The following is a 13,438-nucleotide window of genomic DNA, read 5'->3' as shown; positions in this document are numbered from 1 at the left end:
TGGAAGGGTCCCCTCCACAGCCAGGGTGGTCTGGTGACCAGCTGTGGGCTTGGAGTAGCCTGGGGAGCAAGGTGGAAGCTGCTGTTAGAAACATCCACCAATGCTGTCCTACCCAGACACCTGTTATATGTGCAGCCCAGGGCCAGTGAACTAGGGCCATCCCTCAGCCCTGGAAGCAGGAAGTGTGGCGGGCAGAGGTGAGACAATGGTGATGCTGGGAGTTAGGCTGTGGCAAGTGTGGGTGGGGACCAGCCATGAGGGCATTAGGCAGGGTTCTCTGAAAAGTTGAGCCAGGTCTTAAAGGAGACTTATTCACCTGGGGGACAGAGGGATTGGGGAACATTCCATAGCATTCCACCTATACAGGGAAGGAGAGGACAGTCTTGACAAGTTTGCCCCAGACTTATCTGTTGCCATACCATAGTCTCCCAGTGCTCCCAGCCCTCTAAGGATGCTTTGTAACCACAGTAAGGGTTTGTTTCTTGCCTGTGGGCTGGGGACCAGTGCCATAGGTCCACATGTAGTCAGATAGTTCTGGGTTCAAGTCAGCCAGGCCACTTTTCAAGCTGGCTTTGCTTAGGCCCTTCCCTTGTCTAGAAAAATGGGTGTGATATCCATCCCCTCTCAGGGCAGCTGTGAAATGAGAATCTGTGAAAGCAGCCTATCACCTCCTTTTGCCCCTGGGTCACTGACAGGACTGTTGCCAATTAGGGAAGTGGGTGCTTGGTGCCAGGCTGACAGCCATCTCAAGGGCATCCAGAAGGTTCTAAGCACTGACTTAGTGGAAGGGGCCTCTCTGGTGGTGGCCCACTTCTTAATGGTCTGTAGAGCATGTGCTGCTGCTTCTGTTAACTTGAGGGAAACGGGAGAGGGCCATGCCCAAGGTCTTCCAGCTGGTCAGCCGCTGTTGGACAGTGGCAAGGAAGCCAGCCGAAGATGAAGTTGGATCCTACTCATGATGTGTGAAGTTGGGGCCTGAGGTGCATTTGCCCTTCTATTTTGGTGGGAGGGCAGTTAGATTATCAGTTGGCTGAACCCAACCCTGAGCAGGTGTATAAGGGCGAGTGGGTACCAGTTGGACCAGTAGGTCCCTGGAGCACTCTGCATATGGGTCAAGACCTCCCTCCAAGCTCCCCCCTTGGGCTAGAGAGGCATCCAGGGAACTTGTTGGCTACAGTTCAACTCACCTTAAAGCTCTTGGCACAGTGAGTCCAGCTCTGTGGTGGGAGCTGGGGACCCAGATGGAGACAAGGGCCCCACCAGTTTGGAGCTCAGCCTGGTAGGGAGGTGGAAATGGGAACAATTTAAGACCCAGAGTGATTGGCACTGTGGCAGAGATGGTTCTAGAGCTGGCAGGGCTGGGAATGCTAAGTGGCTGGGGCTGGGGGTCAACACCAAGCAGGGAGGCCTCTTGGAACAAAAGTCTCAGAATTGGTGCCCTCCAGGACACAGAACCAGATGTACCTGGTTGGAGGAGCCATATGGATGGTCTAGGACCTCCAGTGGCTTAGGATGGCTTGAGATGGAGTGGGTGGTTATGGATGGGTAAAGGAAGCAACTGGAGCCAAAGTCTGTGAGCACCATGCAGGGCTCTGAAAGCCATATTGAGGATGTGGGGCCTCATCTAGAAGGCAGGAGCAGCCCTAGAGGATTTCAGCTGGTTGTGTTGGGAAGTCTGCCTAGGATGTACAAAAAGCACCCCATGTTTACTTTGGGAAACCTCCTTAGTCCATGTGGTTTCGATGGGGCTGGGTTTGCACCCCCTGCATACTTAGACACCTAGAGTGTGTGACCCAGGTGAGGCTGTTAGAGATCTTTGGTTGCAAGTGACAGAACGGTCCTCCAACTAACAGAGTGTTAAAAGGATATGGGGGAACATGAAGAACCAGGACTGGGGCACCCCAGGGTCTTAGTCACAGACCCCATTCTCATCAGGATATGATCCCCAGAAGCAAGATGTAACAGCCATGTCCATGTCTGCATTGTTGAGCTGGACTGCAAACCCAAGGAGCCCAAGAGGCCCAGCTGGAAATCTCACTGTGCACTCAGAGAGAAAGACCCTGGGGTTCAAAGGCCCAGCCTGATGGCACCCATGGTATGCAGTCAGTCCCCCTGATGAAATAGGGTGCTTATACCCAAAGAAAAGGAAATGGGTACTGGGTGGCTGAACATATATCCCCTCACCTAGGCATGACCAACTGGATTCGTTCACCAATGGACACTAAGCCAAAAAGAGTCTTTTGGGGGGCTTGCTAGAACTATTGGGAAAGAATTGGGGTTCTGGGGTTGGGTGGCAGGATATACACCAAGAGCCGTGGGGTCATTCTTGCCACCACCTGGGAATTTTCAAGAATGATACAAACAGAAGAATGCAGAGTGGAGAGAACAGTTACATGTCTGATACCATTGTTGGGACACCTGGGACCGATTGTAATCACAGCTAAAATCTACCTCTGGACTTTTCAGTTAGATGAGTCCAACACCTCTGGGCTCAAACCTAGTTGTTTTGGGGTTCTGTCACTTGCAAATCAAAATGTCCTAACTGATATGATGGTGGAGGGTGTTTTTGGAAGATCACCATAAGTGTGACAGAGAAGTTGGACCGGAAACAACCCAATTAAGAGAGACTGATGAACCTCCAGGTTTAGACTCCCCCTAAACAGTGGGGCCCTTACTAGGCCTCACCACTATTCCTTGGGGATGAATGGGGTCCATGAAGACCAGGGCTGTGTTCTATCCTATGCCACTTTTTAGTAGACGTGTGGTGATGTATGTTCACTGGGGACACACTGGGAGGGGCTGTGAGTTGGGAGGGGACAGTGTATTGGTAAGCTGGAACGACACTGGGGGGCCTGCCTGCTCCAACCCTTGCCCAGCGCATGTGTGCAGTGTCTCTCAGGATGTGGCCGGGGCGTGGACGTTTGTGTGTTTTCCGGGTTGAAGTGTGTGTGTGTGTGTGTGTGTGTCAGGGTCCTTGACCTCTTGGCCGGGTGTGGACGTGTGTGTGTTTTCCGGGTTGAAGTGTGTGTGTGTGTGTGTGTGTGTGTGTGTGTGTTAGGGTCCTTGACCTCTTGGCCAGGGCGTGGACGTGTGTGTGTTTTCCGGGTTGAAGTGAGTGAGTGAGTGAGTGAGTGAGTGAGTGTGTGTGTGTCTCCTTGACCTCGGCTGTTTGGCTTGAGCATTCTGTGTGCTCAGTCGACTGTGTACACCCCGTCTGCCTGCGTGCGCCCCGTTCCGGACAGCCTGTTGCCAAGAGCTGTGCGGCGTGGCGCGTGCTTTCCCTGTGCAGGGTGAGCCCGGAGCCCCGCGTGCGAGTCTCCACGCGGCAGGTGGGTGCCAGGTCCTCCGCCTCCGGTTCCCAGGACAGCCTCCTCGGCGGCGAGTGGCTGGGGGTGGGGGCCCTCTGTCGGCTGCCGCGCGCGCGCGCACGCCGGGCTGGTACGCGCCGTGTACGCGCCCGTGCGCGCGCCCCACGGCTCCAGCCCAGCGCTCGCAGCCGCCTTCGTGCCACAGCCAGCTCCCCGGTGCCGCCGCCGCCTCCCCCACGGCCGGGGGCTCTGTCCGCGGGGCCCGCGCCACTCGCCCCGAGCCAGGAGGACGAGCTCGAGGAGGATGCCTGGGCCCGTGAGTACCGCGGCGGCGGCAGGCCGGGCGGGCCCGGAGCGCGGGAGGAAGATGATCCCGGGCTGAGCCCCTCCCCGCAGGCAGCTCCGCGCTCTGGCCCTGGGTCGCCGCCCCGGACCCCCGCCCCGGCCAGCCCCTCCCCCAGCCCACTCCGGAGGTAGGGAGGGAGGGAGGGAGGGAGAGAGAGGGAGGGCGCCAGTGAGCGAGGGAGCCAAAGCTGGGCGCGAGCCGCCACCGGTTCGCTTGGAAACGGTTGCCACAGCAACGGGGTTGCGCTCCCCGGCAACGCGGCTGCGGGGCGGCGACGCCCCCTCCCACCCCTCCCCCACCCCAAACGGGGCCGCAGCTTAGGGGCGCAGGGGGAGAGGGGGTGCGGTGACTCCCCCTGGAGCGATGGGGGTAACTTCGCCAGTCTGGGTGTGCCTGCCTCCACAGCTCGTCGAAGATGGGGGTGGGGGGTGAGCGGCCCCGTGGGCACGAGCTGGCTCCCACGTGGCTGCAGTCGTCGCAGCAGGGCTCCTGGGGTGGCTGCAAACGTGGGGGCGGCCCAGCCCCTGGGCCTGCCTCGGGAGGAGGAGGCTTGGAGGCTGGGTCCGGCGTCTGCGCTCCAGCACCCCCAGCACCTCCACCACCTCCACCACCTCTCGCCGGCGAAATAGCCTGACCCGAGTTGGGTGCCACAGAGGCGATGTTCCTTACCGGGGGAGAAGAAAGAAGCTCACATCCTCCTCCTCATGGCCAGGGCATATGCCAGACCGTGGCTAGGGCCGGTTGTGGGTTTCTGCTCCGTGTTCCAAGCCACCATTCTCCTGGGAGTGGTGGGAGCAGAGTGGGCAGCAGCAGAGGAAAGGACATTGCTGACCCAGGGAAGATGAAGCTCAGGCCAATGGGAGCGCCCCGGCCCATTGTCTGGATCACAAGTGTCCCTTTCTTGTCTGAGCACAAAGCCCAGACTGTACTGGGTGGCATGCAGGTTGGCTGGCAGGCAGGCCAGTGCCACATGGAGATGCTCTGTCCTCCAGGGGAGCTCCTCTGGGAAGAGAATGGCTGCTGAGTCAGAGGAAATGACCTCTGGCTTCTCTCCCAACCTCCCCCAGCCGGCAGTGGCAGGGTGCTGGGGAGAGAAATGGTCCTGCCAGCTCTCCCAGACCTGACTCAGCAGACGCCCGCCTCCAATAGCAGACCTTGCACTCAACATCCCAGTGACCACAACCCTCCTTGGGTTTCCTCTCCCATCCAGGAAAGTGTCCTGGGCACCAGAGATGACCATCATCCTAGGCATTTGAGGCCTTGGCATAAGATGCCCTTAGATGGGTGTTGCCCTGCGTCAGTCCTGAGTCTCCCTCCTGCAGGCAGGAATGCCTTTGGAATTATTCACCCGCTCCTTTCATTCTGTCCCTGCTCTGTGTGAGACTTGTGTTGAGTGTTCTGCATCCATTATCGCTTAATCCTTTCAACGGTTGTACAAGGTAAGTTTATTATCCCCATTTTAGAGATGTAGACTCTGGAGGCTCAGAGAGGTAAAGTAATTGCCCCAAGGTCACAATCAGTAAGTGGTGGAGCTAGGTTTTCAGTGAAGCTTTTCTGTTGGCACAGCTGCTCTCTGCCTGCCACACACCATCTCTTGTGACCCAGGCAGAAAAGGACGGGAGGGCCTTCTAGAGGAGCAGCCTTAGCTTTCTTTCATATTCTTCCAGTGAGGAAATTCCCATGTCTTTCCAGCCTTAGCACACCTTTCCTTCTTCCAGCAAGATCAGCTAGATTCTTGCTCACCCAGATGCTCTATGGGACTGTGATGCTGCTGGGCTGGCTCCCTTCCTCCATTTTCTCTCTGGGTGAACCTGAGCAGGGAGGGCTACTTCAGTTACCTGGGAAACCCCCAAGGCCCTAGTTCTTGGTTTTGGGGCTCTGTGGCCTGATCAGCTTGCAGCCTTGGCTGTGGTCGAATTCAGCAATGATGGGTCTGTGTAGTGCTAGCTGCTGTGGGTGCTCACTCTAGTTCAGGGACTGGAAACCCAAGTGCATCTAGGGCCCAGGGAGCAATGGAATGAGGTGGGCCAGGGAGCTACTCAGCTACAGTCTATGTCACTCTGTGAGAATGTGGACTTGGAATGACCAGATAATTTTCAAGATGAACCAAAAATCCAGACTTTTATGTAAAATCTCGGGGGTTTTAAATTTGGCAACCGATCAGAATATTTTAAAAAATTGATCGTGGGCCCAAAAAACATGCCCATGATCTGTGTCCAGCCTGAGAGTCAGAAGGTGGTGACCTCTGGTCTGTGGAAAGGCGATGGCAGTTTTTACTGGGCCACTCCTAGGCTTGTGTAGATGTAGACCATGGGCTGGTTTCCATATTTGAGCCTCTTGAGGCTGCAAAGTGCTGGCATTTGGTTTGTCACGTGCAGCTGTGTACACCAGTCTTGAAGGATTTTCACTTCCTTCAGCAGTTTTGCTCCTCCCTTGGCAGTGCTAGGCCGATCACATCATCCCTGTCTTATAGGCAAAGAAACTTCAGCCCAGGAGTGGGAACAAGTGGGATGGGGCCACACAGCCTGATCAAGGCAGAAGCAGGATTTGAGCCCTAGGCTGTCCCTTCAGTGCCCTGTGTGTTACACATGCTGCCTCTCAGAAGAGGGCATCCTCATCTCCCCCCAGCCCCTGAGGTGTGGCTAACTCCCTTGGAAGGACTGATGTGGGTACAGTAGACACTGAGCCACATAGGGCCTCTCTGCCTACAAGCTCTCTGTGACCTCAGTCTCTGTTGTCCTGTTTGCAGTTTCCAAGCTCTGGGTTCCAGGCCCAGTGCCAGGGTGGGGTCACAGAGGTGTTACCTATAGGCAAGGGTGCCAAGCCAGTACCTTGGCCGAGCTGGAATGTGGCTCTGGTCAGCTCTATGCCTGGCTGACTGTGGCGGCAGTCCTCTCTCTTTGGCCTCAGTTCACGTGTTATGGTGTGGGAGGAGTATAAAATTGTCATCAGGCCCTGCCTGAAATGCCCTTCCTGCCAGGACAGGGAGCTTTGCAGTCACCTGGGCATCACAACCACCTGCCTGTGTGGGCCTGAACTGGCCCCAGCTCCTTTTCTGGAGAATTGGGATGGCAGCAGCCACCCCCTGGGTGTCCCTGAGATCGTGAATGTGAAGAGGCCAGCAGTGGGCCTGGCATGTGCTGGGCATGCAGGACAGGTTAGCAGTAACTTCTCCCATCCCATCCTCACTCTGTACCCCACATTTGCCCTCCCTCTGCTGTCTCCTAGTCTGAGTCCCTGTCCCTTCACTTGACCAGCAGCTCTGGCCTTATATCTGGGGAACGTTATGACCCAGAGCCCTCCTGTCTGGGATTCCCTCCGTCCACTCCAGAGCCCCTGACATAGGCTTCCAGTTTCCTCTTGTTCACATGGATACAGGGATCCTCATCTCATTTGTAAACTGGCTTGCGAGGGCCAAGAGCTGGGTGATGGCATCTCTGTTAGTGACTTTCTGGTAAATGGCTGACCTTTCCCAGGAGTGAGTGGGTTGCAGACCCAGCTTCTGAGGTGCTCCCTGTCCTACGGCTAAAAGACCAAACAGGGAACTGGGCGTCATCCAGTCACCCCAACAAGTGGTGTTGGAGCGGCTACATGCCAGATGACAAGACAGACGCCACCTCTGGAGTTGCACACAGGCAGCCAGAGCACACTGCCCTATCCCTGGGCTTCTCATCCAACCCGGGGAGTGAGGTGGCCTGGAGCTGACTTGTCCAGCAAAGTTACAGTGAGGCCATGAAGGTGAGAAATGTGGGGGCAAGAGCTTTGAGGCTGTGTCGCAGGCCCCTCGGGGGAAGAAAGCAGGACTCTAAGCAGCTAGGATGGGAACATGGGCTGTTTGCAGAGGGAAGGGCACTGAGAGGTGAGGCTGCAGATGCCTTGGCAGGAACTCATCCCAGAAGCCATGATCTAGGTCAGTTCTTAAAGTGTGCTCTCTGGACCACAACATTAGTACCTGCTGGGAATTTGTTAGAAATGCAAACTCTCGGGTCCAACCCTGACCTACTGAACCAAACACTGGGAGCAGAGCCCAACACTCTGTTTTAACAAGCCCTCCCTATGGCTCTCATGCTCATTCAAGATTGAGAGGCACCCATCTAAACTGTCTTAAAGAGCTGGTCTGCCTCCTGAAGTGGTGGGGAGTTGCCAGAGGGCTCAGGCAGGAGAGGGCCTGGGGGAAATGGGCGACATGGAAAGTGGGTAGGCTGGGCAGGGGCACAGCATGGAAGTAGAGAGAGCAGTGGCAAGCATGGCAACAGGGGCCCAGGTGAGAGATGATGGTGGCTTGGCCAAGGCAGTGACTGGGAGACCAAAGGAAGTAGACAGACGAAGGCACAGTGCACTGTGCGTAAAAAGAACAGGATTTACTTTTTTTTTTTAAGATTTTTTTTTTTTATTTTAGAGAGAGAGGGAACATGACCAGGGGGAGGGGTAGAGGGAGAGAGGGACTCTCAAGCAGACTCTGCACTGAGCACAGAGCCTGATGCAGGGCTCAGTCTCAGACCCTGAGATATGACATGAACCAAAATTGAGAGTTGGATGCCTAACTGACTGAACCACCCAGGCACCCTGCAAAAGACCAGGATTTAGTGGATGGAGTGGATGGGGGGCCGTTTACTGAGATAAAGGATTTAACAGATCTTTGGGGTCTAAGACTGGAGTGGTGGGGTTCTTCATGCAGAGGAACAAGGTGGTAGGTATCCCCAGCAGTGTGTCAGGCCCCAGAATAAGAAATCTGTGTGACCTTGGGTACCACTGAGTCCCTGGGAGCCAAGTGCTCTCATCTGTCAAATGGAATGCTAACTAGTTTGTAGGATGCCTGAGAATGATTTGTGATGTCCGGCCTTCAGGCAGAGTACCGTAAGGACATACACATCTCTGTATCCGCAGCTCAGAAGACGCTATCATCCACACTCATGTTGTTGGGCATCTCCAAATCCTTGGCATGAACTAGGTCAGTTTTCACCATGGTCACTGACAAGGAGACTAGCATCATAGGGCTTAAGACACTCATCCCCTAGTATCTCATTTTTGTCCTCCCGCTATACTCCCAGTGTGTGTGGCCTAAGAAAACCATACAGAGGGGCGCCTGGGTGGCTCAGTCATTAAGTGTCTGCCTTGGGCTTAGGTCATGATCCCAGGGTCCTGTGATAGAGCCCTGTGTTGGGCTCCCAGCTCAGTGGGAAGCCTGCTTCTCTCTCTTGCTCTGCCCCTGCTTGTGCTCCCTCTCTTGCTGTCTCTCTCTGTCAAATAAATAAAATCTTTAAAAAAAGGAAAAAAAAAACCATACACGGCAATACACTCACAAATTCTACAAATAAATCAAGATGGAATCCTAAAAAATATTCAAATAAGCTGCAAGAAGGTAAGGAAAGAGAACGAAGAGACCAATCATAAAATGGCAGGCTTAAGAATGAGTCCATCAGAAGGCACCACCCCTAGCACACAGTTGGAGCTGGACAAGTGCAGCATTGGCTCTGGACAGTCTGGAGGGGATGGGGAAGTTGTGGCTGTGAGTAAGAGGCTTCAGGTGGGGTCTGCACAGAAGGGCTCCCTAGATAGGCAGGAGCATGCACAGAGCATGGAGGAAGCTTAGAGAAGCCTGGCCTGTCAGGAAGAGCCTCTGGAAAGGTCTGAATGACTCTTTTGATGTTTATGTATTGAGCACAAACTGTGGATTAGATGAGATGTACTGAGCAACTCCTGTGGGCTAGACAAAGGCAGGTGGGAGGCCTCGGGCTGGATTCATGCCCTCTGGGCCTGCCAGAGCACCATGGAGTGAAGTAGCCCAGGAGGGAGTGTTTAGCATCAAACCCCTGACCACTCAAATTGGGTATTGGTACCAGTGTGACATCAGAGAGCCTTCCTCTCTCGGACCTGCAGCCGCCTAATCTGTAAAATATGCCAGTGGGTCCTGCCTCCCGGCTGATGAGCCACACTGGCACCTAGGGGGTCCTGGATGTGGCCTGCAGCCACACACCCTAATGCTCCCACTAGGAGCATTCCACAAAGGGTGGTCTTCCCTTTGTTCCCTGTTAACTTTGGAGCTGCCACCCTGTTTCTGCACCCTATAGCCTTTTCCTACTCTTGAGCTGAGGGCTGGTGGCCAGAAGCACCAGGGTCTTGCTGGGAAGGAACAGGAAGGTGCGTTTTGCCTACAAGTTAGCCGGCTGGCCCAGTGTCTCCGTGGCTGCCAAGTCTTCACATACCAAGTGCTCACATGCACCGGGCTCTTCATCTACACCCCAGTGGCCACATAAGGGAAGGTATCTTGACAGACTCTGGACTCAGACTCAGGCTAAATCCTAGCTTCTCCCCTTATTAGCTATGGGACCTGGGGCAGGTCGTTTCTCTGTAAGATCCTATCTCCTCATCTGTCAAATGGGCCCCCACTGAGCAGGTGGCATTACATATCACATGAGATTCTGAATGGAAAGGGTCTAGAACAAGGCCTGACATGCAGTAGACAGTTCTTGGCAGGTATTTCTATTTCTAATTCAGCTGAACTCCATCACCTCCAGCCCCAGAAGTACCTTTTCTGACCTGGAGCTGTTCCTGCCGTGCAGGCCAAGGGGCCCTCTAGTCAGTGCCAGCTTCCTCAGAGCATTCCTGAAAATTCCTGTGGGCTCAGGAAAAGGAGAACAACAGATTTAATTAACTCCCAGTGACTGGCAGCATCGTGTTTTCATCCGGGCTGCGTCGCCATGGCAGCTTCATGGCAGGGTTGTGGAGGGGGCGGGTGGAGCTATTGTTCTTGTCATTGTCTGTTCTGGAACACAGGCCCAGGAGAAATGGACTGGCACGGGGACCAAGTGGCACATGGCACAAGGCAGCCACAGAATCAGACAGGAGACATCTGGGGAGAAGTGTGGGGTGGCCCCTGGTCTGGCTTCCTCCCAGCCTGTTACCAGAACAGTCTGAGACAGCTTGATGTGGAGACCCCTGCTTAGGGCTCAGGCCCACCATGGCCCTCAGAGCTAAATGTGTGTGTGTGTGTGTTGGACATGCTGATGAAGGGAGGGGGGTCCATGGGGCTCCTGGAAGAGACCCACAGAGTAGCTCAAGCAGCAGTACTCTCCCACCACTGGTTAGGGTTTTGTGGCCAGGCTCGGGTTCAAATTAAGGCACTGCCATCTGCCATTTACATACTTAATTGCTTCCCCCCTCCCTCATCTGTAAAATAGGAATAACTATAGTTACCCCAAAGGGTTGTATGTGAAAGCCCTGGATAGTTAGAAGGCATTCAAGAAGGGCACACTTCTGTTCTGCAGGGGTGGTGAACAGTCGCCTGCCACCCATCACTCCGCAGTCAGGGTTCCCTCCTACATACCTCTTAGGATGCAAGGTTCCCCTCTAAACCCTGGCTGTGGAGAGGAGGAGGCAGAACTAGACGTGCCCATCTGGAGTGATGAGAGACCAGGTGATACAGTAAGCAAACAAACTACTTTTCCTACCCTCTGCAGAAAGGAATTGAGGGGAAGCGATACGAAGCACAGGAGCTAGGAGGGTAGGGCCAAGTGGGGCTGCGAATTGGTAGGAGGGTGGGGAAACGGAGCTGGGAGCTGGGATGTGACAGGCGGAGGCGCCTAGAGGAAAGGAAAAGAAGGAACGGCCCACGCCTGGCGGTGCAAAGGCAGGCCTGTGACACGCAGTAACATCAGGAACGACCCTGCCTGAGCCCCCTCTACGAGAGCGGCGACAGCCAGGAGCCCGCAGTGCGAGCCTGGATGTTCCATGCTCTGGGTGGCCAGGGGTAGGAGGGGGTACAAGGCCTAGAGTGCCAGGGGCTGCAAGGCGTACGCACTGGGCTGAAGCTGGGCGTCAGTGGCGGACTGTGGGGCTGTAGGAGGTGGGCCGCCCGCCGAAACGCCTCCTCTGCGCCCCGGGGGTCTATCCACGGGCCTCTGAAACCCTTTCCAAACTGTGGTACCCTCTGGAGTGGCGAACCTCGCGCGCCCACTGAGGCTGAGTCTGGCTTTCGCACGCCCTCTGCTGGTGCGCCTGGAGTCTCCTAGCGCGGCAGCGGCAGCGGTGGCCGAGTCTCAGATCCGGGAAAACCCTACCGGGGAAACCTCGATGTGTGACGTCATCCTCCTCGATGACGTCAGCGCCCCCCCGGGGAGTGCGGGGGTTCCCGCAGAGGAGGCTTCCCCGGAACTGCGCAGGGCACGGGCGCAGGCAGGGAAGTCGTACGGGACTGCAGCGCGCCTTCACCGCGCCCTGTGTCTGTCCTACAGGTCCCGCGCGGCCCCGGGTGAGGCCAGCCCGCGCGCCCACCGGCGCCATGGGAAGGAGCGGGCGCCGCTGCTGCTGTCCCCCGCCGGCGCGCGCACGACTTGAGCCCCGCCGCGGGCAGCCCCCGGCCGCAGGTCCCCGAGTGACGCTGGCGGCGCCTGGGAGCGTGGCGCGGGCCCGGGGCCACGCAGAGGAGCCCAGTGTCCAGTGAAGCAGCCGAGGACCCGCCGCCCCGCCGCCGCCATGGTTATGTCCCAGGGCACTTACACGTTCCTCACGTGCTTCGCCGGTTTCTGGCTCATCTGGGGTCTCATCGTCTTACTCTGCTGCTTCTGCAGCTTCCTGCGCCGCCGCCTCAAACGGCGACAGGAGGAGCGACTACGTGAGCAGAACCTGCGCGCCCTCGAGCTGGAACCCCTGGAGCTCGAGGGCAGCCTGGCTGGAAGCCCCCCAGGCTTGGCACCGCCGCCACCACCGCAGCGCGGCCGCCTCGAGGCGCCGGCGCACGCGCATCAGCACGTGCACGTCCACCCTCTGCTGCACCACGGGCCGGCGCAGCCACACGCACACCCGCACGCACACCACCACGCGCTTCCGCACCCGCCGCCGGCGCACCTAGCGGTGCCGCCGAGGCCTTGGAGCTACCCACGCCAAGGTAAGTCCAGACCTCCCCCAGGGGGTGGGGGTGCAACGCGGGCCACAAAGGGTGGGCGGGGTTACTGCTGACCAGTGAGGCTTCCACTGGACAGCCTCTCTGGGTACCTTGGAGGAAGCGGGCTGGGCCTGGGGTTGGCAGCTGGCCAAGGCCTCGGTCGGGGGATCGGGGGCCTCACCCTTCGGACCGCTTCCTACTCTGCAGCGGAATCGGACATGTCCAAGCCACCGTGCTATGAAGAGGCGGTGCTGATGGCCGAGCCGCCGCCGCCCTACAGTGAGGTGCTCACGGACACGCGCGGCCTCTACCGCAAGATCGTCACACCCTTTCTGAGCCGCCGAGATAGCTCGGAGAAACAGGAGCAGCCACCACCCAGCTACAAGCCGCTCTTCCTGGACCGGGGTTACACGTCGGCGCTGCACCTGCCCAGCGCTCCACGGCCCGCGCCACCCTGCCCTGCACTCTGTCTGCAAGCGGACCGTGGCCGCCGGGTCTTCCCCAGCTGGACCGACTCCGAGCTCAGCAGCCGCGAGCCGCTGGAGCATGGAGCTTGGCGTCTGCCGGTCTCCATCCCCTTGTTCGGGAGGACTACAGCCGTATAGAAGGGCGCCCGGCGTTCCGGGCCCCACCCGCGCGGACTTGTGGCCTGACTGCGGGGCTTTTTAAATGCTTCCCTTGGACTGCGGGGGGGTGGGGAGGGAGGGATTTCTTACCCCGTTTGTTACATTTTGAGGAAAATAAAGGTGTGTGATCTGGTTTGGTACAAGCGGAGGGGACACCCACTGCTTGCGCCCAAGGTTCTGGTAGCCAGGCGTGCCTGGGCCTTGGTGGGACATAACCTGAAGGCACCTTTTGGCTACAAACTGGCCCGAGGGTTCGGAGCCTAAGTTCATAGGC

General features: G+C 57.1%; 1 protein-coding gene across 1 annotated transcript; it reads left to right on the top strand.

Moving 5' to 3' along the window:
• Positions 1–3,103: 3,103 nt before the first annotated feature.
• On the top strand, positions 3,104–13,309 carry PRR7 (proline rich 7, synaptic). Its single transcript, XM_080804199.1, has 3 exons — positions 3,104–3,329; positions 11,889–12,541; positions 12,746–13,309. The coding sequence occupies exons 2-3, from the start codon at positions 12,130–12,132 to the stop codon at positions 13,141–13,143; spliced, it is 810 nt and encodes a 269-aa protein (XP_080660325.1). The 5' UTR covers positions 3,104–3,329; positions 11,889–12,129; the 3' UTR covers positions 13,144–13,309.
• Positions 13,310–13,438: the final 129 nt, after the last annotated feature.

The sequence above is a fragment of the Martes martes genome (assembly GCF_963455335.1).
Source record: "Martes martes genome assembly, chromosome: 5".
In the NCBI taxonomy this organism is placed as follows: domain Eukaryota; kingdom Metazoa; phylum Chordata; class Mammalia; order Carnivora; family Mustelidae; genus Martes; species Martes martes.
Note: the sequence above shows the minus strand (reverse complement) of the source record. Positions and strands in the feature narration are given on the sequence as shown.